Source organism: Nicotiana sylvestris, chromosome 12 (genome assembly GCF_000393655.2).
Source record: "Nicotiana sylvestris chromosome 12, ASM39365v2, whole genome shotgun sequence".
NCBI classification, from domain to species: Eukaryota; Viridiplantae; Streptophyta; class Magnoliopsida; order Solanales; family Solanaceae; genus Nicotiana; species Nicotiana sylvestris.
In genome coordinates this window covers 111,164,743-111,189,032 of record NC_091068.1, presented here as the reverse complement: position 1 = coordinate 111,189,032, position 24,290 = coordinate 111,164,743, and the positions used below count along the sequence as shown (strand labels likewise).

The following is a 24,290-nucleotide window of genomic DNA, read 5'->3' as shown; positions in this document are numbered from 1 at the left end:
CTAATTCTTTCGGAAAGGCTCTCTTGGGAGAGGATTGTACTGGGGAAGATCTGGTTGGGGATTATATGGAGCTTGGTAAGGATGGGCTTTTATGGGAGTTGAAGTTTGATTTTGTGTATAATGTTGTGGTTGCGTGTAAGATTGCGCACTCATCACCTCATAGGGAGGCGCTGCCACGGTATAAGCATCATCTTGAAGGGGATAATAATGTGGTGGGACGACAGGAGGCACATATGATTGGTTGAATGACCTGCGGGCCCCCTCGAGCTTGACACCATCATGGCTCCCTCTTCGAACCTATTTCTGTTCATCAAACCCTCCAACAAACCATTCTGAGCAGCCTGTGATGTGGCTTTAAATGTAGCATGACTCAAGATTCGGCCCGTTTTTAAATTGTTTTCAACCATTTCCCAAATTTTGATAGCCTCAGCGAACGGCCTACCCATAACGGCCATCATGTTCTGGAAGTAGTCAGCCTCTTGGGCCTGCAGAAAGACCGTAACCATTTCAACTTCGTCCATCGAAGGCTTTACCCTCGTAGCTTGCTCACGCCATTTGACAGCATATTCGTGGAAGCTTTCCGTGATATTCTTTTTCAAATTGGACAAAGTGTTTCTGTTGGGAGAGATGTCCACATTATACTGGAACTGGCAAACAAAATCTCGGGCCATATCGTCCCACACGTGCCAATGAGTAGTTTCTTGACCTGTATACCACTCAGAAGCGATTCCGGTGAAGCTTTTCCCGAAATAGGCCATTAGCAACTCCTTTTCCCACCAGAACCCCTCAACTGGTTACAGTATCGTTTCAGATGAGCGACCGGGTCTCCATGCCCATCGTACTTTTCAAATTTTGGCATCTTGAAGCCAACTGGCACGTGGACATAGGGAAACATACTCTTTTGGCCACTCAGACCTTGCATGTTTTTCAGACTTTGTTCTAGGCTCTTCATCTTCCGAGCCATTTCCTCTTGCTCGGGATTTTCAACAACCTTTTCTTGCTCCGCCGAGAGGTCATATTGCGGAGGTTGAGTGAAAGAGTATGGGGTCACATATGTCATTTCTGGTTGAAGCTGTGTACCCTGAAAGATGAACATTGGAGGCGGTGCCTTTGAAGCCGGTGCCTGGGGGCGAACCACAGAAGGCATGCCAGGATCATTGGAAGGCATTGGAGGGTGCCCGCATGGGATGAGCGGGTTGGGCACAAGGGCATTGGTAACCTCACCTGACCTGGGGATCAATTCAGGGAACCCAGGGATTGCACTTGGCGGTTCCCTACCATTAGACAAGGCGTCCCACATTTCCAATATGCGGAGACACAACATCTTGTTCTCTTCAGCAGCTGTTGATTCTAGCTGTAGAATAGCCGATGCTGGGCTATCCTCAAGACCGATGATTGGTAGATTGCTTGCGGAGGCCATATGTGCTTTTGTGAAGGAGAGGAGACTAGACTACCAACAAAACCAACCACCAAAACCTGGCTAAATGCTTGCACATCCAACAACCTTGTTTGTTTTGAAACATTTAACATATAGAAAATCGCACGTTGGGATGCAATGCACCTAATAGTTAAACGCTTCTACCGTGTGTTTGAACGGTTGCATGTTTCATGCCGGCCTTAACTAGCCCTTTTCACTCTGTACCTCTTTTTTCTGCCTCTCTTTAATCACTCTTGTTTTTGCCGCTCCTTTATTTTTTGGCACTCTTTTTTTTTCTCTTTTTTTTCACTCTTTTATTTTTTGTCACTCTTTTTTTTTCTCTTTTCACTATTTTTTTCTTTTTCTCTTTTTCACTCAATTTTCTTTCTCTTTTTTTTCAGTTTACTTTTTCACTCAATTTATTTTATAGCTATGATCGAATCCGATGGGGATTGCCTACGTATCATGACGCCGCATGAATAAGATCTTGCGTAGTTCGGGAAGATCGAAAATGGAGTAAATAAACTAACTTTTTTTTTTGTTGGAATCTTTGAAAGAAATGCTTTAAAAGAAAAAAGGAAATATTTTTGATTTTTTTTATTTTGAAATTTGATTTTTGTTTTGTTTTTGAAAGAAAGACTTCTAAAAAAATTCATTTGCTTTTGATTTGAACTTTGGGAATTTTAAAAGTAAAAAGAAAATATTTTTGTTTGAATTTTCATTTGTTTTCTCTTTTTCTAAAGAAGAAAGAAAAATATTTTTGGAATTTGGATGTTGCCTCTTAATTTTCGAAAGAGAGACTTTTAAGAAAATATTTTGGATTTCTGAGTTTTTTTTATTTATTTACAAAAGCACTTCTAAAGAAAGGCGAAAATATTTTTGGACTTAATTTTTTCAAAAAATTTTTATGGACATTTACAAAAGAAAGACATCTAAAGAGTATATTTTTTGGATTTTTTTTTTGATTTTGATTTATTTTTTTGAATTTTTGGGAAAAATACTTAAAAATGAAGGAAACCCGTATTTTGGATTTTGATTTTTGTTGATTTTCTTTTTATTTCTTTTTCCGTATGAAAAAACTTCAGAAAGAAGGACACTACTTTTTTTTGAGTTTTTCTTTTTAAAAAAAACTTCTTTTTTTTATTTGAATTTTATAAGGAAAAATTCTAAAGAAGGAACTAATGAATTTTTTTTTTTTTGGATTTTTTAAAAATTGGGGTCGAAACCGATGAGGTTTGCCTACGTATCTCACATCCGGTGAGAATCAGACTAGCGTAGTTCGGCCAGATTTGACGAAATGAAAACCAACTAATTCTAAAGACAAAACTTTCTTTCTTTTTTTTTTCAAATTTTGGCAGAGTTTCGGTATATTTTGGACACTGATTTCTCAAAACAAGTAACTATCTCTCTGAGCCCTCACACTGCTATTTTCTTTTTCCAATTCCTTCTATTATCCACAAGCCAGTCAACATGAAAATTCGAAGCAAATAAATGCACAAGTAGCAAGTAGAATGCATCAGGATGGTCTTTCATTTCAGGTACACCTGTCCTAAACAGATCCAACCCCTGTGTTGAGCCTCTTAAGTCAAATGTCCGTGATGCAAACAAACGTTCCTACTAGGGATCCGGCATGAGGCTTTGTTATACTAGGTTTAAAACTTGGGTTTATTGTTCTAGACCTGGCTTACCCGAGCGGACAACTCGAGCCGAGGGGGCAGCGTACCGGGAATACAGAAGCTTCACCGGCTTAGCAACTTGTCCGAACCTCGTTCTAAAATGGGATAAGACTCTACACAAAAGAGAAGTCACACGAAGTGCACCCTTCTCCATGATTTAGAAGACTCACAGAGAGGAAGGGTTTCGTAGCAGTTTATATACAGTTCACAGAATATCAAAGCGGTAAAAACATTTAGCACATTAGGCTCAAACATGTAGGAAAATCAGATAACAGATAAAGCCAATCATAACAGCTATCCTAAGCTCGAATTCTTAAACCATGAACCGAAGTTCTGGGTTTGGCGATCCCCAGCAGAGTCGCCAGAGCTGTCACACCTCCTTTTTACACACCCGAAGGTATATATAGGGAGTTTTTCCAATTTAAGTAAAATTATTCAAATTGAGATTATTTATTTATCAGAGTCGCCACTTGGAATATTTTAATTGATGTCTCAAGTCACCGGTTTATTTTTAGTCCCAAATCGAGGAAAACTTGACTTTCCTTTTGAAGTTTGCGAACCAGAAATTCTGAATAAGAAATTCTGTTAACCCGAGGGAAGGTGTTAGGCACCCCCGGATTCCGTGGTTCTAACATGGTCGCTTAAACTATTATAATTGGTCTATTATCTGATTTATTACATGTTTTAGCCTATGGTACATTTTTAACTTATTAGCCGTTTTTAATTAGTTTTAGGAAGATTCAACGTTATCTAAAACATGTCTTGAACCACGCCACATGAAATGCACCCACAGTCCACGACACATTTTATTTAACGTTGTTGAGATTTGGATTTGGGTCACATGAAATGCACACCCGAGTTTAAGGAAATTAATTTAAATAGCGTGCCTAAAGCAACTACGCACTTTCAAGTTTGTGAGGGCCATGGAAAATTCAACAAAATGGAACGCCTCAATTTCTAAGGATTAAATTAAATGAGGGCCATGATTTTTGAGATTTTATTTGGCATGGCGCGCCTCGATTATTCTAAAAGGACTGTATTCAATTTAAAGCAAACTACAAATGTTCATGATTATTGTAAGGCCATGGATTATAGTAGCTCTCTACTCTCTCGGGGTAGGGGTAAGGTCTACGTACTCACTATCCTCTCCAGACCCTGCTTGTGGAATTATACGGGGTTGTTATTGTTGTTGTTGTTTCCTTAAAGCACTGCTTATCTCTACACGATCCAAAGTTTTTCCAACACTTCAAGTCTTTAACAAAAATTCTTTGAGCACAACCTTTCCACTCAAGGATTTTCAACACAGAACGTTATACACTTATATAGATAAATTGATTTCTTGTTCTTATCAGACAATAAGCTCCACGCTTCTGAAACATGCTTAAAAGCTCCTTCAGTCCCAAATGACTTATTCTTATCAGGATGAAGTATGAGAGCTAATTTCCTATATTGTTTCCTTATCGCCTCATCATCAGCTTTCGGACTAACACCAACAAAACATTAACTTTCACCCTAATATGGTGCAGAAACTAAATAGAACAATTACATTGGGGCTTAACCAATTTGTTGTAACAACAACGAATAGCTCCATAATCTTTTATAGTTATAGAAACACATTGAATTAACTTCATAACTACTGGTTGAGCATATAATGCCAAACAACATGTCATATAAATAATATTCCCAAACAGCAGGTCATACAAACGCTCAACGAATTATTTCAAAGCTTAACTCATTGTCACAAACAATTAGCCGTCAACAATTAATTACATCATTTTTGGACTGAAATTCATACCTCAATCAGCAGTAATACATCACGAAATTAGCCCGATTAAAAGCAAAGAAAGGAGCAGGGAGCTCAGCGATGAGACAGACAGCAGCAGCAGCGAAATTGACCAAATAAGGTCTGAAATAAGAGTGAACTCCAGCAACGGGAATAGCGACAAGGTCGTTCAATCCGACTCCATTTTTTGGAACAGAATCCGAAATTGGGAAGCCGGGGAATGAGAATTTTTTTTATTCTTTTTTTCTGTTTTCTGATTTCGAAATAGAAACAAAACTGGAGCGAAGAACTAAACTCAAACTTTTCTTCTTTTTCTCGATTTTTTTGTTGTATCTTTGTTCTAGGAATTGAAAGAAAATTCTGAAATTAATCCGAAACTTAACAAAAAAAAAGAACCAAACAAAAATCTTTTCCCCCTTTTCTCGAATTTCAGTCCCAAAATTTCCTGTTCCTGTCACTCCCAAAAATTCCTCTGTTTTCTTACTTTCAGATCTAAGATTCACAGGGTTCGAACTCAAGATTTTGTTTTATCTCTTGGGAAAGGGTTAGAATCCGTGTGAAATTGATAGCGCGACGGAGTGTGTGGGAAATGAAGATGATTTTGAGAAGAAGAAGGAACAAATGGAAATGGAGAAGAAGAAAATGGGCTGGATGCGCCGTTTCTCTCTATTTCTAAGGGGTCTGCCCCATCTCCTCTTCTGATCTTCTTTTTTTTCTAGGTCTTAGCTTTTATTAGGTTTTAATTAAAAGGGTCTTGGGTCAAACCGTGTCGGTCATGGGTGGTTTGGGATTGGGTCAAGGGGAGTTTTGGATCAGATATGGGTTGGGTGAGTTGATTCAATTTCACAAGGCAAACCTTTTTCCAATTCTTTCTTTTATTTTTTCTAATTTTTCCTTTTTTTTTAATTAAAATCCTACAAATTAAAAATCCTAAATTATCCAAAAGTGTGAAATTAAACTAATTAGATAATTATAAAAATTATAAAAGCTACTTGATCCTAAATTAAAAGAGAAAAATTAATAAGCTAAAAATTAAAAGACAAAAATGTAAAAATGAGCTATTTTTATGATTTTCGAATTTCTATAAAACAAATAATTACTGGTTAATTCTAAAAATGTAAAAACAAATCCTAAATGTAATGCATGATATTTTTGATATTTTTTCATGATTAAGATAAAAGGTAAACATGCACAAAATGCAAACAATTAAATAAAAATCCTACAAAATCCTATAAAATGGCAAATAATTGAAAAAATCTATTTTCTTTGATTTAATAGGAGTATTTCGTATAGCGCAAAAATCACGTGCTTACAATGTAGCTTCTTGTGGAACGAATTTTGGTTCCCATTTATGTACTGAAAGGAAGCTCCTAGAGATGAACCATGGGCCTAGGTGTAGCGCCTTAGCCATGTTTTCCTCTAAACTAAACTTGACTATGAAGAATCCCATCCTAAGTCAATCAAAATTAACTATTCAGATGGTTTTCAGAGTTCAGTTAGCTTAGATCAGAGATCATGGTGGGGCATTCTACGACCAAAGACCTTTATGATTACTGAAAATATCCATGGATGGTATAGACGTTTATTGTTTTCCTGAGATAAGGCAATTGGGCCATCAATTCCTTTCCTCTTATCATCTTTGATGTTTGAGGGGGGTTCCTCTTCGTAATACTCTGCTTGGCTTACTGCCTGTTTGTCCACGTCCATTTGGTTATTTTTATCCGGTGGCAGGGGCGACTCAATACTATTGAAGGTCTAAAGCCAAACTGACCTTTTAATTTTTTTTTTATAATAAAAAGACTTTCATATATATTATTTATTTGAAATATAATTTTCTAGTTTTTTCAGATGCAAAATTTTGAATATTTATTTTATACTCAGTTTCTTCTAATAGTTATTTTTCAATTGATAATATATTTAATCCATTCAATCTCTTGCGCCATGGTTGATCTTACGTAAAAATTTATCAATTTTAATTTAAAAACTTCTTTCAAATTTCTAGTTTGTGATAGAGGACGACCAGTTATAACTGTTACAGGAACTATTATCATTATTCTATATGCAATATAAGTATTGAAAAAGAATCAAGTCTCTTTATCGGATTGGGTATATCAATTAGAGTACTATTATTTCTTCTTTTTTGGATTGTATCAAAGATTCAACTTTTTTTCCTTAAGTTTTGAATAACCGAATTCATACTTTATATTTGACATATTTAAATTTTAATAAATACTAAAAGGATAATATATGCGTAGATATTGAAAGTATCAAGAAATACAAACGTTAGATGAAAACTAATACTAAAAAGTTGGAACAGAAGAACCTGATTCATTAATTTGATGTGAAAATAAATATTTGTTGCTTTCAATATACTTCTGGTAGGCTTTATCTTGATTGACGAAAAATATGGAATAATATAATCTGTTTGAGGCACAAAGAAAAAATATAATAGTAGTAACGTTTTGTGAGAACTGATAAAAATTAAAAAGGAAATCGAATATTGTGCAAACCAAGAAAGGAAGTGAAAAAGGTTTACATAATATTTAACGAGAAAAAAGTTTCAAAAAAAAAGAATAATCATTTGATTCCATCCATAAATTTTGCATTTATACGTTAGGAGCCCACTTTTAAGAAACATGTTTTTTTCATTTTTTATTTTTTATCAAAACATATAATAAGAGTAAAAATACTTAATTAAAAAAATTATAGGGTGAAAAATGGGGCCCCTAAAGTTGGGGGCCTAAAGCTTGGGCTTTAGCGGTTTTACCCAAAAGTCGCCTTGTTCGGTAGTTCCGTGGGATAATTGGTGGTGTGATGTTTGTGTCCATGTAGTTATTCTAGAGGGGAGGGGAGACCTTCTTTCACTAAAAGTGTTACCGTTCCTTTAAGATAATATAGTTACGTTGTATCATACACTTTTTACTAGATGTCTCATATTTCATACCTCCTATTTCTTTTTAAAGTAAGAAAAAAGGCCAGATATGGTTAGCTAAGAGCATCGACAATCTTTTTGACTTGAAAGTCCATGGTTCAAGTCCATAAATGATTCAAGAATCACAAGCTTCCATAATACACTAAGCATATTTCATATCACGTTTAATTGTGCGTCCCTATCGGCTATCCCTCAATGGTGGACTAGACTATTTTACTATTGCCAAACTAAAAAACGACAAAGGTGTGAACATATAGAGATCCTTTCCATATTAGGTAATGATAAAAGAATCAATTAACCTTTTCCCAAACGATTTGTAGTGGACCCTCAATATGATTTTCCAAGTTATGAAGTATCAAAGATTCAAAATGCCTACTAGCAAACAGAAACAGAAAAGTGAAACTGAAAAACCATCCATTTGCAAATAACCAATTTCACTAAGGTTTTGTTAGAATCACATCTCAACACCACCTCGAAGTATGAAAGGATGAATGACCTTCCTTCATCGAGCTCTAAAAATAAAAAAACTCTCGGTAGAAAGGCTCTTCCTTTTAATGACCCTATGCGACACAAATCTGAAATAATCGGAACCCTTTTAATGATTTACGCAACGTGAATCTAAAATAGTGAATCTAAAATAGTCGAGTAAGTATGTATCTAATACATGTGGTTATGAGATAAAATATACTACATCTCAATCAGCTGTTGTCACTGCCAAGTCACATTAGCATGTTCAGTTTTTACTCAATATAATAAGACTATGCCTAAAAAGATGAGAAAAGCAGCACAGACCAGGTCTCTGGGGCCTAGGTATTGTAAAGTTTTAAGAAAGTAGAGAATCAAGTGCCAAATGTGGGAATACTATGGGGCCCTTTTCTCTTCAAACACTCACCCCATTGTCTTTATTTTTTTTAATTAATAAACAGAACAAAGTGGGTATATTTTAAACTTTTATTTGTCCTAGGTTGGTTTCTCCACTAAACAAGTCGAATTTGATTTACTTCTGTCTTTTTTAATTGAAATAACTTTTTAATTGATCACTACCTCTCTTTTTAACTTTTTTAGTGTTTGATTATAGGTATAAGCTATTACTGATATAAATTCTACACAAAAATCTTCATATTATTTATCCATATTAAATGTGGAATTATAATCATATAAATAACTTTGTTCCAAACCAATCCTATAAAAATGATGACATAGGCAAGAGTGAGGTCAAAATTGGACAATTATAAATACTACTTAGCATATTAAACTAAGGGTTAAGATTAATTTAATTGTTTAATTATCTATTTGAAAGTTGTCTTGGATGTCTAATTTTATATAGGAGTGCACATTTTTTTTTTCTTTTTCTAGAGAGAATAGAATGTGGGTCTGCTTCTATTCTTTCCTGAAGTTAGATTGAGCCTCAGGTTTTTGGCAGCAAAGCAGCATATGGTTTCTGGGTTTTTTGTACTCTCATGGCTGAATGTTGGACATATGTTGCTGCATGCAAGCTAATTCATTCCCTAAGATTATTTCCCTTTTTGGGTATTTCTTTATTTTCTTGGTAACACTGTTTCTCCCTTCTTTTTTTAACCTCAATCCCTAGCATTTTCTTGAATTTGATCTGGGTATTCTGTTTCTTGATTATTATTATTTTTGAAATCTGTTGATGGGTTTTATGATTCTCAGTGGAAGTGATAAATGGGGTTTGATTTCTTGAAATGTCTTTTGATGTGAATCATTGGGCTAAAAGAATATTGAAAGATTAGAACTTTACTTTCTTGGTGTGTTAAAAAAGGAGTCTTTGATTGATTTTTGGAGTGGTTGATTAGTTGGGTATATTCAGGCTGGTGAGTGGAAAATTTATGTGATGTTAACCATTGGCTAAAAGCATTGAATGATTAGAACTTTAGTTTCTTGGTTTGTTAAAAAAGTTGTCTTGCATTGATTTTCTGGAGTGGAAAATTTATGTGATGGGATCTCAGGGTGGTGGTGGTGGTGGTAATAGTATGGGTGCAACTCAAGCACAAGACCCGAAGCCCAATGCTTTGGCTAGGCAAGGATCATTATATAGCCTCACACTTGATGAGGTTCAGAATCAATTGGGGGATTTGGGGAAACCACTAAGCAGTATGAATCTTGATGAGCTTCTTAAGACTGTATGGACTGTTGAAGCTAGTCAAGGAATGGGGGGAACAGATTACGGGGTGTTGCAGCATAGCCAGGTTGCTTCGGGGAGTTCTCTGCATCGACAGTCGAGCATTACACTAACCGGTGATCTGTGTAAGAAGACTGTTGATCAGGTTTGGCAGGATATTCAGCAGGGGCAGAAAAGGGATAATAGTGATAGGAAAATTCAGGAGAGGCAGCGTACTCTTGGTGAGATGACACTCGAGGATTTTTTGGTTAAGGCTGGAGTGGTTGCTGAGCCGACTCCGGGCAAGAGAAGTAGTTCAGGCTCTGGTTTAGGGGGTGATTCAATGGCATTGCCACAACAGCAAGCTCAGTGGTCACATTATGCAATGCCTCAGATACCACCGCAGCAACCACAACAGCAGAATATGCTACCTGTTTTTATGCCTGGACATTCGGTTCAACAGCCATTGGCTGTTGTTGCAAATCCAATAATGGATGCAGCTTATCCTGAATCTCAGATGACAATGTCCCCAACTGCTCTGTTGGGCACATTATCGGACACACAAACACTTGGAAGAAAGAGAGTTGCACCAGAAGATGTGGTTGAGAAGACTGTTGAAAGGAGGCAAAAGAGGATGATTAAGAATAGGGAATCTGCAGCTAGGTCACGAGCAAGGAAGCAGGTGACTTTTTGAAATATGTTGCTGAGTCTTGAATATAGTATATCGTCTCTATGGCTATTGAAATATTATCTTTTGATCAACAGGCTTACACCCATGAACTGGAGAACAAGGTTTCACGCCTCGAAGAGGAGAATGAAAGGCTCAAGAGACAGAAGGTATGTTTTGTGATAGCAAATTTTCTCGTCGGTGAATATGCTTATCCTTCTAGTCGTTATTTGAGAGTGTGTGGTTATTGGTACTTTGTGTCATTTGCATTTACTTGCATTGATGTGGTCATCACTAAAATGTGTCAATGAATACAAATTCTAAAACACATGAGAAACAAATGTGAAAGAAATGAAGAACAATTTCAATGTAACAATTTTTTTATACCATTTCCGACATTTAATGTTGAACCGTTTACTATTGAAACCTATATTTTTCCAGATATGTACGCTTTTCACTGCTCTGCAGAAGAACCTCTCATTCAATCCAGTCTAACAATCGTCTTAATGCTACTGTCTGAAGCTCTAACTCCTGAAAGAATGTTGCTTATATCTCATAGGAGTATTTATTAAGGTTAGAAACAAAATGATGTTGATCATTTATGCAGTGAAATGAAACAGTCTCTCTTTCTCATTCTGGGTCTTGTTTAATTTCCCTTACCCCATACGTAAAGAAAATGAATTTTGAGGGTCTAGTACTGAATCCTTTCTCAACAAAAAAGATCTAGTACTGAATTACAGTTTAGTTTTATAACTTTATATTCATCCTTGTATCACTGCATTTCATTTGGTAAAACCTCTATACTATTACGTTTCCATTTTGCTGGTTGAGTTGCATGAAGGTTCTGTAGCTACCTGATGGCTAAAGTTCACTGCTTATTCACATTGGAGAAGAAAATAGCTTAATAGTTTAAAACCTTCAGGCAATCTTCTGAAATTTTACGTTAATTCTCGTGTCCCTTGGTTCATTGAATAGGAGAAGGTGGGGTAAGGAAGAGATAGACAACAATGTATCTATGTAAAAACTCACTGCACTCATTCAAGTTTGTTGACGTGAGAAACTAAAAGAAGAAAGGAGATGACTTAATCATCTGATGAATACAAGACACACATATTAGGTTTCAAACACAGTACGCAAATGATATTTGTCCCGATGTGGGATAGTATTCAACTTAAGAACATAACTCTTATACTAATATTTTAAACTTGGCATTTGGTGTATGTACTCTACTTTTTGTTACATTGCTTGTGTACCAGAGCTTTTCCCAACATTAATACAAATATTTACCTCATCAATAAAGATATTCTAAACTTTACCATTCTAACACTAATTTTTAACATTCTAACAGTTTATGGCTTACTTAACGGGTTAGGAGCAAAGAGGAATGAGTGTTTCGAGAGAATCATTTTCCTTTGTATACAAAAAGGGGATGGTCCACTACATGAAAATAAAGGCAGATTGTTAGTCTTCATCCATCTGAATCAGAATGAAAGTAGTATGCATCTTCTTTCTGTGTTGCAAGTGTACTCCTTTCTGGTTGGCTCAAGGCTGCGGACTTTGGAGGTAGAGTCAAAGAGTAGAGGAGTAATTATGCAGTCGTCTTTGGGAGGATAGAGATGAAGATGAAAGAGTCGATGAATGAGTTTTGGAGAAATAGAAAGATTGGAAGGGGTAAGGGATCCAAAGGAAAGGGAGTGTAAGGAGGAGGTCAAGTGAGAGATGGCTTGGCGATTACCCAAGACCAGTTGTAGGCAGAGTTTGACGGCATGGTGGTTAAAGGAGGAGAATGGTAATACTAAGTTTTTTCACATGTTAGCGGTAGCGAATAGGACGGGGAATTTCTTTGAGTATCATAGGGGTTGGCATAAAACCTGAAATAACCAGCCAAATTGAAATTTTCGATTTTGGTTTTTAGGTTTATTTGGTTGGTTCACAGTTAATTTTTTATAACTTCAGTTCGGTAGTCGGTTTCAAGTGTTTGGTTTTCGCTTTTCTTTTCTTTTTTGTTTTGTCTATTTAGTTTTGAAAGTAGCGAACTTAGCTAAATTTTATTGAACAACTCTTTGTAACTTATGTAGCCGTATCCAAGTAGATTTATTCTTACATGAACCCAAAACAGAAACGATTAAACTGAAACTAACATGAAAAACTCGAACCAAATCAAAATTACTACATCGGTTATCAAAATTGAGAACCCAAACACCAAAAACAGAAACATCGAAGTAAACTTTTGCAAAATCGAGTTGAACTGACCAATGCCCACCCCTAGAGTATTAAGTCAATGAGGCGGTGATGAAGGGTGAGGAGGAAGTGAGAGGGGCAATGCCAGATTTTACAAACAACTGTACATGGAGGAGAAGGGGGGGGGGATTCAAGTTGGAGAGGCTTATAGGAAAAGAGGAGACGAGGGAGGTGATGGGGGAGACAAAACCCTGGGATCAAATGAATTTCACATTGCTTTTTCTTCTCCTGCATTGTTGAGCACTTATTGAGAGAGAGTAGTTGGAGACCATCGCGGAATTTCAAGAAACTATGGAGTTTGAAAGAAGCCTAAACATATCCTTCATACCTAAAGAGGGAGTAGTGAGCATCAAGGGTTATACGGCTATTAGTATGCTTTGAAGCATCTATGACATATGTGCTAGACTGACTGTCTATTTCTCAAAATCTATTTTTGGAAGAATAACAAATATTGGATGTGGTTTTTGGTGGCAAATGAAGTGGTTGGCTCTAGAAGGAAGAGCGAAGGATCTTACGCAAGTTGGACCTTAAGAAGGCTTGTGATCACGTGAATTAGAATTTTGGACTTCATCATACGAGGATGTAATTTGGTGACAAGTAGAGGAGGTATCTTTTCTTAGTTATGCTATTGTCCGAACCACTACTAAGCTTTCCGCAAACTTAAGTGTATAAAAATCATAAAATTCGCCACTTTAAGCAATGTCACGGGAAAATTCAGGGACGTCATGTTTAGATATTTTTTCTGAATTTTTTTTGTAAAAATCAAAGATGGGTGGCCCCCAATGCTTTGATCTAGTGGTGAAAGTGCATAGTGTGATGTGTGGCTTAGGTGTACGTCGCAGGCTCTAACCTTGCTACCGACAAAAGCCTGACATTTAAGTGGAAAATAGAGGGGCAGGCTCATTATCCACCAAGTTTCAAACCGTGTGGCACTGATCCTCGGGGATTTCTCAATTATCGAAAAGAGAAATTCAAAGATGGAGTTTAGGATGTATTTATCGAAAAAATAAAAAAGATACACCATTTTGTTTAAATAGCAGGTTCTGGTGTCCGACAATAAGTTTTTCAAAAATCAAAAACACCAAATGGTAGGTTTTCACTATACTAACACTCTAAACTAACACAAAAGGTTTTCAAAGACATGTTGTCAAAAACTAATTAAACACACTTGTCCCCCAAAGTTATTTTCCCAAAACAACTTTTCACATTTACTAGTTTGGAAAAATTAAACCAAATCAAATCCAGACAGCACCTTAAGTTAAATTGAAGGGTGCGAAGGTATCAGCTCTTAAATTTATCCTTTGTTTCTTTCAAGAAATAGGAGGGGAAGCTCGACAAGCAAGCATTTTGTATGAAACTGATAGAGATCACAATCCATTTCAATTTTGCCCATGTTCATGCAATCTTGTTATATTTCGAAGCCATCGTGATTTTTCGTTGAGGAAAGTCCAACACTTCCTATTTTAAATAATGTGTAATGATTTGCATGAGTAACTTCTCCTATGTAAGCTCATTTATGGCACGAGAATCTTGTCTTCTTGCTAACTGCTTCTTGCTAACACCTATTCACCAATGAAAGAAAAGAATTCCATGTCTTCTTCCACATGTGTTTATCCTTTTGATTTGACTATCAGAGTATAGTGCAATCTTGCAAAGAAGAGAAGCAACTGAAATCATGGTCGTTGTACACTACTTTGAGGTGACCGTTAGCTGAGACTCTTGGGTGGGTGCAGAGGGAGGAAGATCTTCTAGACTGATTGATATCTTAAAAAATAGAACCAACCCCATAACTTTGTGCTACATAAGTCATGCTGCAAAGTCATGGAACAGAATATATTTAGTCTCAGACTCACTGCTTGGTTACAGGATCTTGGCCATCTCGAAAGCAAAATTCATGCTTTCCCTGCTTCCCATGGTCTTCCTTATTTTCTGTCTGAAAGATGTCCCGATTTAATCCTTGAAATGCTTTCTCAGAAGTCACTTATGCTGACTAATATGTCATATATATTGGTCAAATAGCAAAAATTACTTAGTTCTTGATGGTTTGTTGTCTTTTCAAAATTAGAAAGTATTTTGAGACTACTCTTTGTTGCCTCCATTCTCGTTGTTCTCAGCTATCTGTTTCACTGAATATTATGTTTACTTGCAGGAGATAGAGAAGGTGTTACCAAGTGTTCCACCTCCAGAGCCTAAGTATCAGCTGCGTAGAACAAGCTCCGCCCCTTTCTAACATCCAGTTTCATGTATGATGAATATGTAGATGCATAGTGTTCGTTATGTCATTGAAATTTTATGTTAGCTAGTCATCATCCGTCCATCTCCTTGTTCTCGGTTAACATCTTTGTTCAGGAGGTTGCCCTTGGCTGTCTCTACTTCTCTAGATAAGTTTCCTTGTATGTACATTTTTATAGTTTTAACTTGGAATTATGCAGACACATAGTTTTGGTAGTTTCCTTTCCGTTACTGTAAGCATTTCCAGTATGAATGATTTCTGGACAAGTTCAAAATGAAGTATTGTATGTTTCCAGTTGTATTAAAACAAAGGGAGAGGGGTAACCTGAAGTTTACGACTCTCATATTTGGATTAAGCTGAAGCTTTGCTCGGTTGTTTTCTAAGTTCAATTGGGAGATGTACGTGTTCCATGTGGATCAACATCTTTTGTCCTCCTTTATGTTGGAAGAAGCACTTATTATTGATATAAATATGTTAGATGCATAACTTGATTATAGTGTAGCTTTGTTAAATGTGAGCTAGTTCATCTTACTCTATAGAGAGCACAAAATTCTATGTTCTGTTAGTTGAAAGGGGTCGGTTAATGGAACTTTATTGTATTTGGTGTGTTTTAAGTCAAGGGTTTATTGGAAACAACTTCTTTACCTCCATTAGGTAGGGGTAAGGTCCGTGTACACACTATCCTTCCCAGAGCCACTTGTGAAAATTTACTGAATTTGTTGTTGTTGTATTGTATCTGGTGTGTGTGTGTATGGATGTGTCATCGATCTGGTGCAACACCGCGTGTAGGTAAGTTAACATTGGAGCTTTGTTAAGGTGAAAGGCTAATATAAGACCATTTGTTAACAGTAAGGATATCAAGCCGAAAATAAAACAAAAGGTAATTTTAAAACATTTCAAATGGTACATTTGAACATCTTCCCTAAATTATACTCCTCAAGTACAAAAGTTGCTTTGACGTAATGAAAATACTCTTTGAGGTTAACAATCTATTTTCCAAGCCCTAATAAACAAACCCATCTATTTTCCAAGCCCTAATGAAAGGAAAGGAAAGCAAAGATTTAGAGACACTAAGCAGACGTTTGGACATAAAAATTACTATAATTTTTGACAAAAAATAGTATTTGAAGATAAGTTGAAAAGTGAAATTATGTTTGGACGAAAAAATATTGTAGTTTTGTGAGTGGGGGAAAAAAATTGAAAATTTTGAAAAAGTGGTGAAATTTTGAAAATTGTCCAAAAACTAGCAAAATTTCATGGACAAACACATTTTTGAAAGAAAAAAAAAGTATAGTCCTAAGTAGTGTTTCTTCTGAAAGGGTGAAACACATTGGTTAAAATGAGTCTTCCAACAAGCTCTATACATGTGAATACTTGAGCAAGAAAGTCATTACTACATTTGTTTGCTAAAGACTAAATCCTAAACACCTCCGGCGATCAGCCTCTTTTGAAAGTTTTCAGCAGCTGGTTCTAATTTCCTCTAGCCTTTTCCAGGTCCGGAAGATCTGTAATCAAGAGACGAATTAATGTCACAACTGGGAAACTCCATCTCCTAATAAATAACTCACTTCTATCTAGCTGACATGTTGGTGCTATTCCTCTGTTAAAGGAAATGAGACCTAGACAAGTATCTGAGAGCAGCAGTGTAGTGATAAATGAGTTGACTGAAAAACTTAAACATTGCAACTGATATATACAACAAATTAAAAGCTATCCATCCCCATATTAGTGCTATCAGATAGGAATAACTCACAGAGCATTCCTCCATCGTCGCTGCTCTCATCATCTTCTCCAGTGTACTAAAAGAAGATACATTCAAGTCAAATTACTATGATCAAAGTCATTGCATGTAATGTTTAACTAGATCAGGGTAGGTATTACCTCAACATCATCGTCAGAGTCCGCTGCATGGAACAGAAATCTAGATTACTCTATGAGTATAATAGGAAATAACATGTACAGTAATACATGAGAAGGTAAGTTAGTGCAACAACAACAACAACAACGACCCAGTATAATCCCACAAGTGGGGTCTGGGGAGGGTAATATGTACGCAGACCTTACCCCTACCCCGAAGGGTAGAGAGGCTGTTTCCAGGAGACACTCGGCTAAAAAAAGCAACAGGAGCCGATATATTAGTACCATAAAAATGCATAATAAAATACCAGCAATATAAGAGATATGAAATACACAATACGAAATACAAAATAGATGGTTGGTATAGTACAACTAGCAGGTAAAGCCCTGCATCAATAGACGACCAATGACATTCTTAGTCTAACTCCTAACTGGCTAGTCTCACTCTATTGTGCTGTAGAAATATTCACAAGTTTCCCCTAACCTACAACCTTAATGCTCGACCTCCATAATTCCCTGTCAAGGGCCATGTCCTCAGTAATCCTAAGTCGCGCCATGTCCTGTCTGATCACCTCTCCCCAATACTTCTTAGGTCTTCCTCTACCTCTCCGCGTGCCCACTACAGCCAGTCGCTCACACCTCCTCACCGGTGCATCAGTGCTCCTCCTCTGAATGTGCCCGAACCATCTGAGTCTTACTTCCCGCATCTTGTCCTCCATGGGGGCCACGCCCACCTTCTCTCGAATATCTTCATTCCTAATCTTATCCATCCTTGTATGCCCACATCCACCTCAACATCCTCATCTCTGCTACTTTCATCTTCTGGATGTGTGAGTTCTTTACCGGCCAACATTCAGTTCCATATAACATGGCAGGCCTAACCACTGCTCTATAAAACTTACCTTTTAGTAACGGTGGCACTTTCTTGTCACACAAGACTCCCGACGCTAACCTCCACTTCATCCACCCCACCCCTATACGGTGTGTGACATCCTCGTCAATCTCCCCGATCCCCTGAATAACCGATCCAAGGTACTTGAAACTACCCCTCTTGGGAATGACTTGAGAGTCAAGCCTCACTTCAACTCCCGCTTCCGTCGGCTCAACTCCAAATTTGCACTCGAGGTATTCCGTCTTCGTCCTGCTCAACTTGAAACCTTTAGACTCAAGAGCATGTCTCCAAATCTCTAGCCTCTCGTTGACGCCGCCTCGTGTCTCGTCAATTAGAATAATGTCATCAGCAAATAGCATGCACCATGGCACCTCCCCTTGAATATGATGAGTCAGTGCATCCATCACCAGGGCAAATAGGAATGGGCTGAGCGCAGACCCTTGGTGCAACCCCGTAATAACTGGAAAGTGTTCAGAGTCGCCTCCTACTGTCCTAACCCGAGTCTTAGCTCCATCATACATGTCTTTAATCACCCTAATATAGTTACTCGGGACCCCTTTATCCTCTAAGCAGCTCCATAAGACCTTCCTAGGAACCTTATCGTACGCTTTCTCCAGATCAATAAACACCATGTGGAGATCCTTCTTCTTATCTCTGTACTGTTCCACCATCCTCCTAATAAGGTGGATAGCTTCTGTGGTAGATCGTCCCGGCATGAACCCGAACTGGTTGTCTGAAATAGACACAAGTCACAGGTTCGTACCGTAGGTAAATGCCTGTTATATAAGTGGAGAATGATAGAGAGGTCAACCCATTATCCTTCGAGTTTCAAACCTTGTTCCACTGGCTCTCAGGGATTTCTCCATTATCAAAACTTTTTTTAGACAAACTAACACTTCGACTCAAAACTAAGACATGGAAAGGGAAGTTCAAAAAGTCCTCTTTGCCTAATTTTATTTTAATCGAGAAACTCCTGAGGGCTGTGGCACACGATTCAAAGGTCGGTGATAATGGGCCCGCCGCTCTACCTTCTCGACTTAAATACCAAGCTTTTGTCCCAAGACGGTTCAGACCTGTGACATGTGCCTAACCCACACATCACGCGATGTGCTCTTACCATTAAAATAAGAACGAAAATATAGAAAGAAGTAGATTACTGTCCTACCGGCACCAGGTTCAATAGTCAAATATAAGGAAAAAGGGTACTTCCCCACTTTGTCTCAAACCAGACAAAAGAAAGAAAATGGTTTTACTTTCTCATTCACTTATTTCTTCTGATTTTCCATTCTCTTCTACTCCTTTCCTTTTTTCAAAAAAGCCATACTCCTTTAATCAGGCATGAAAAGTCTGATTACAGACAGTCAGACTGAATACACTCAACCTGCAGTCTAATTACCAAAAGTTGCCTTTGATCAATCAAATGAAACGTCTTGCAGGGGAAGTAGAAAGAAAAGAAAATCAAAAGTATTGCTAATATTTCATCTGCCACTTAGGACCTACTCCAAAGCACAAAAAGAAAAAAAGAGGGAAGGGCGGAGATGGAGTTGAATTACAAATTAAAGGAAGAGTCAACAGCAAAACAGTAGTAAGATTAGCTGAACCGACAGGAGGCTTACCAGCATTAGGATTCATTAAATACTTAAGTTTTCTGATCTGCTCACTGTCTCAAATTAATGGAAAGATAGCCATAAAAATTTATGGAAATTTAAGGAAGCAAGTAATATGCAGCCAACTCACAAGATTCTTCATCATCTTCATCACACCATTTGTTCCAATCGACCTTGAGGTATGGGGCGGGCTTCTCTTCAGACTTCAATAATCTTGGCCACCAGCCTTTTTGCTCCTTTTGGATTGAGCAGAGGATGTTTCTCAACCCCACATTAGTTTTACACCGCTGGACCAAAATACACTCTAAAATATCAACCATGAGGATTCTCTAACATTGAAACAAATATGAAAAGGAAGAAATGTCCAGTTCAACTATAACATTTCTGTAAGAGAATAAACTATTCATATCTCATCTAAAAGGAGTAAGACAGTATACTATTATTCAAGCAAAAATTAACAGAAAGATTCTTTTAAGTCACGATAGACATAACACAGCTCAAGCCTCAATGCACATATCAGAATTAGGAAATAAAATATCCAACTATGCATAGCGAAGAGCAATCAAACAATGATACCAAGGTGCATACAAGATACTGCTAATAAGGTGCATACACTAGGGTTGCAAATCCCTTTCAACTTTGTAACTGCTAGTATCATCAGGTATAAAGGAACAGAAACTCACGATAAGCGTGCTTTCATACGATGCACTCTAAACTACCATCACGACATATATACAGTTTGAGGACATAATGTAAAATTCAAATTCTTCTTTCACTTTTTAATAGATTAACATGGATAGAGCATATGTACACTAAGCATTTTTCTAGCTTAATTTATAAATTCACTTCCAAAAGTAAATCACATATAAATGCAAAACATAACTACATACATGATACCAAACTATAGAAGAATATTGAAACAAGCAAAGCAAAGAAAACTTAAAGTCACAAACATAGGCCAGTAGGTGCACGGTCTGATATGCACTTCGTAACATTATGATAAATTTTTCTATCCATTTATATAGTCCAAGACCAAGCAGTGGGTAGATCTACCTTACTCCTCTGCAAAACAAAAAAAAAAGGTGTTACAACAGCTATGATTGAGCGACCAATGTACTAACCCTGTGAAACCCATTAGAAATCACAGCATAAAACCAAACATCCTGATTCAGAAACTAGAACCCTTTTTGTCAGAAGAACACCTCAATTGCAAACTAGTTATAGTCGGCTATATGAATCCTCAATATCTGCCTGACTCCAGTTGTATCCAATCTATTCCAATATTCAATACTTTGGGGTTCTCTAACATTTGAAGTTCGCCACATTTTATAACAGACAAATTCCAGAACAAACAAAAAATAATTATTAAAAATATCTAGCAAACACTGGTCGTAACGTGAATGTACCAACAACCATGTTCATCAAACTCAACATAATTGCTACATTTTTTTGATAACCAAGATTCTACGGAGGGCCAGTGATACACGATTCAAAAATCAGTGAATAATGGGTCATTGCTCCTCTACCCTTCTCCACTTATAAATGCTAGGCTTTTATCTGCGACAGGGTTCGAACCCGTGAAGTGCTCGATCTTACCAATAGACCAAAGCCCTAACGGCAACATAATTGCTACTGTGACAATATATTAAAGCCTTTTGTTGACAAATATCTTAACCAAAACCATGTGGCAGCCCTTCTAGAATCTATAAGATAAATGGCAAAATGCTTTTGAAAAGTGGCAATTGCATTTGCCACGTTCTTTCCCCTCAACATGATGGATCCATGCACATGTGCCTATAAATAGATTACTAAATTTTTTAGAAGGAAAGACAAGGGAAGCTGGTGTAGAACGAAGAAGCAAAGGAAAGTTGTTGATGGTTGATGCCTAATTTGAATGCCTATTTATAGGCTTTAAGAGAGGTTTGAAGCATGACAAGTATATAATACTTTTTCCACGCAAGATTGCCACACTCATTTCTCCTCTGCCACTTGAAGGACATTTGTCCAATTTTGAAAATATCACAATAGTTCCCTCACATATTTTCAAAAAAATCATACAAAGAGGAGTAAGATTTGCTGGATTTGTATGGTCCAAATGCAATAGGTTTTGTATCTTTTGGATTATGAACCAAACTTAGACTGATAAAATTTAACTTACAGAATCACATGTGAAATATAACATTGCTATGAACTAATAATTCTATTGTAAGTTAGAGATTTTATCAATCACATTTTGACCCCCATAATTTTGTTGTTCAACGCGGTTTTGCGCCCAATAAGCCATACGCATGCCTGGTTATTCATGAGAACTCTAGAGACTAGGTCAAAATCTCATAGGAACGGCCCCACTCCACTCTTATATAGGTGAATTCATCAAGTATATACTGCTTTTAAATACACCATCCATAAGGAATATGAATTCATTAAGAGTTATAACTCAATCTCTCAATTAGTAGTAGTCAAGCACTCTCTTTTAGTGTTTCAGTGTCAATATCGACTTGTTATTACCCATATGAACCTACTTCATGAGATCTCCAATCACATAGGTTGGGTTACTATCTCTATTGACAACATGTCGGCCTTAACCTCATCTCTCTTGAGGTTTGGAGAATTAATTTTCTTCCCACAAGTTTAGTCAGAGGATCGACGAAATTTATTTCTGACTTCACATAGTCAATGGAAATTATTCCATCTCTCAACAACTGTTTTATGACATCATGTCTCAATTTCATGTGTCTACTTTTACAATTATATGATTTATTCTTTGCAATAGTTATTGCCGCTTGACAATCAAAATGAATAGACACGGTACGTCCTTTATTAAAGAAATATTAGCTAAGAAGTTTCTTAGCTACTCAGCCTCAGAACCCGCTAACTCTAGAGCTACAAGCTCTGATTCCATAGTCGATCTAGCTATGATCATCTATTTAGTTGATTTCCACGATATTGCACCACCACCAAGGGTGAATACATAACCATTAGTGAATTTTGTCTCATCTGAATCGGAGATCCAGTTTGCATCACTGTACCCTTCTAAAGTATAAGGAAATCCACTATTAGGATACCATAATTCATGGTTCCTCTCAAATATTTCATTAGTCTAGCTAATACAGACCAATGTTCTCTGTTGGGATTATGAGTATATCTACTAAGTCTACACACAACATAGGCTATAGCAGGCCTTGTAAAATTCATTAAATGCATCAGACTCCCAATAATCTGAGCATATCTAGACTGAGCAACTAGATCACCATTATGCTTTTTCAACTGAGAGTTAGCATCAAAAGTAGTGCTCACAGAAATATTATTTTTCTCTAGTAATTCGGTAAGTTAAATTTTATCAGTCTATGTTTGGTTCATAGTCCAAAAGACACCAAATCTATTGCATGTGGACCATACAAATCCATCAAATCTTATTCCTTTTTGTATGAATTTTTTGAAAATATTGTGGGGGTAACTGTTGTGATATTTTCAAAATTGGACAAATGTCATTCCAAGTGGCAATGGAGAAATGAATGTGGCAATCTTGCAGGGAAAATTCAAGACAAGTGTTATACACTTGTCATGCGTCAAACCTCCCTTAAAGACTATAAATAGGCATTCAAATTAGGCATCAATCATTAGCAACTTTCCTTTGCCTCTTCTCTCTACACCAGCTTCCCTTGTCTATCCTTCTCAAAAATTTAGTAGTCTATTTTCTTTTGTTCCCCTCTTTTGTATAGCAAGTAGAGGTAGGCTTGTTTAATCCTGGAGAAACATTTCACATTGTTGAAATAGTTTCTTAGGACAATGCCCATCACGACTCAAGCCAAGCCAATTCGTGTATTTGCTTATAAATAATATTATATCAGTGTTATTGTTATTCTTCCCGTGTTATTTTACTACAGCTACTACATTTTGTACCCGTTTCATTCAATAATTTAGGGTTTCTATAATATATATACAAAACCCTAAACAAACTATTAAAAGAGCTCCTAGCAAACACAGGACTAACATTACACGTACCAACAACTCCTTTCTCAACAAATTAGCCACCCAAAAAAAATCTATGCAGAAAATAGTAAAAAGAATAGGAGGTGAACCTCAGGGGAAATATTCCCATAAAGTTGGAGAGTGAAGGTAAAGGAATCGCCTTGGACACCAACAGCACAGAAATTAAAAACACCATCTCCTTCACATTTCAATGTTACGTCTTTAGCATCAGGCAATGATATGGTCAAGTAAATTTTCTCAGATCGTTGAGCCCAAAGAACTTCTGGTTGACGACTGCACATTTTTTCAAAATTTTAAATACAACTCGGAAAGGAGAAAAGATTTGCAAATTATGAATTTTCTCCAAAATGGGTACCTCATTTTTTTGGAGAGAAATTGCAGGTTTGTTTCGTCTATTGAATCAGTTGATGTCGCCTCTTCCCCTACTTTTCGAGTTTAGAACCAAAGTTTTTCGACTAGCAGTCCTTAGTTCGCACTTACCCTTGTGACTTAAGTCCTTAGACAATCCAAAATAATCGAACCGAAATGCTTATTATTTAGGGGTGTTCAAAACTGAACGAAACCGAAAATCTGAATCGAAATGTTTAATGGCTTAATCATATCGAGTTAACGGTTTAACGGACGGGGAACATATTAAAATTTTTTTAGTAACGGTTTATCGATTTGGGGGCGGATTATTCAATTTTCTCGGATAATCCGTTAACCCGTTAAGAATATATATATATATATATATATTAAATAATCAAAACTCTTCTTCGACTTCCACTACTCTATCTCTATTCTCTATTACTAATTTACTATTAGACAAATTTTAATTGCTTGCTTCGCGCATTCTTTTCAATCCTATCAAACCAAAAACAATTTACTTGA

General features: G+C 36.7%; 2 protein-coding genes across 2 annotated transcripts; one reads left to right on the top strand and one right to left on the bottom strand.

Moving 5' to 3' along the window:
• Positions 1 to 8,834: 8,834 nt before the first annotated feature.
• LOC104212104 (ABSCISIC ACID-INSENSITIVE 5-like protein 2) lies at positions 8,835 to 15,541 on the top strand. The gene is made up of 3 exons (XM_009761289.2): positions 8,835 to 10,612; positions 10,696 to 10,767; positions 14,988 to 15,541. The coding sequence occupies exons 1-3, from the start codon at positions 9,767 to 9,769 to the stop codon at positions 15,066 to 15,068; spliced, it is 999 nt and encodes a 332-aa protein (XP_009759591.1). The 5' UTR covers positions 8,835 to 9,766; the 3' UTR covers positions 15,069 to 15,541.
• An 836-nt stretch (positions 15,542 to 16,377) lies between these two features.
• On the bottom strand, positions 16,378 to 23,928 carry LOC104212105 (co-chaperone protein p23-2). Its single transcript, XM_009761293.2, has 6 exons — positions 23,776 to 23,928; positions 23,510 to 23,693; positions 19,558 to 19,714; positions 16,953 to 16,975; positions 16,825 to 16,870; positions 16,378 to 16,576 (listed from the first exon to the last, which is right to left on the bottom strand). Exons 1-6 carry the CDS (start codon positions 23,778 to 23,780, stop codon positions 16,542 to 16,544), a joined length of 450 nt encoding a protein of 149 aa, XP_009759595.1. The 5' UTR covers positions 23,781 to 23,928; the 3' UTR covers positions 16,378 to 16,541.
• Positions 23,929 to 24,290: the final 362 nt, after the last annotated feature.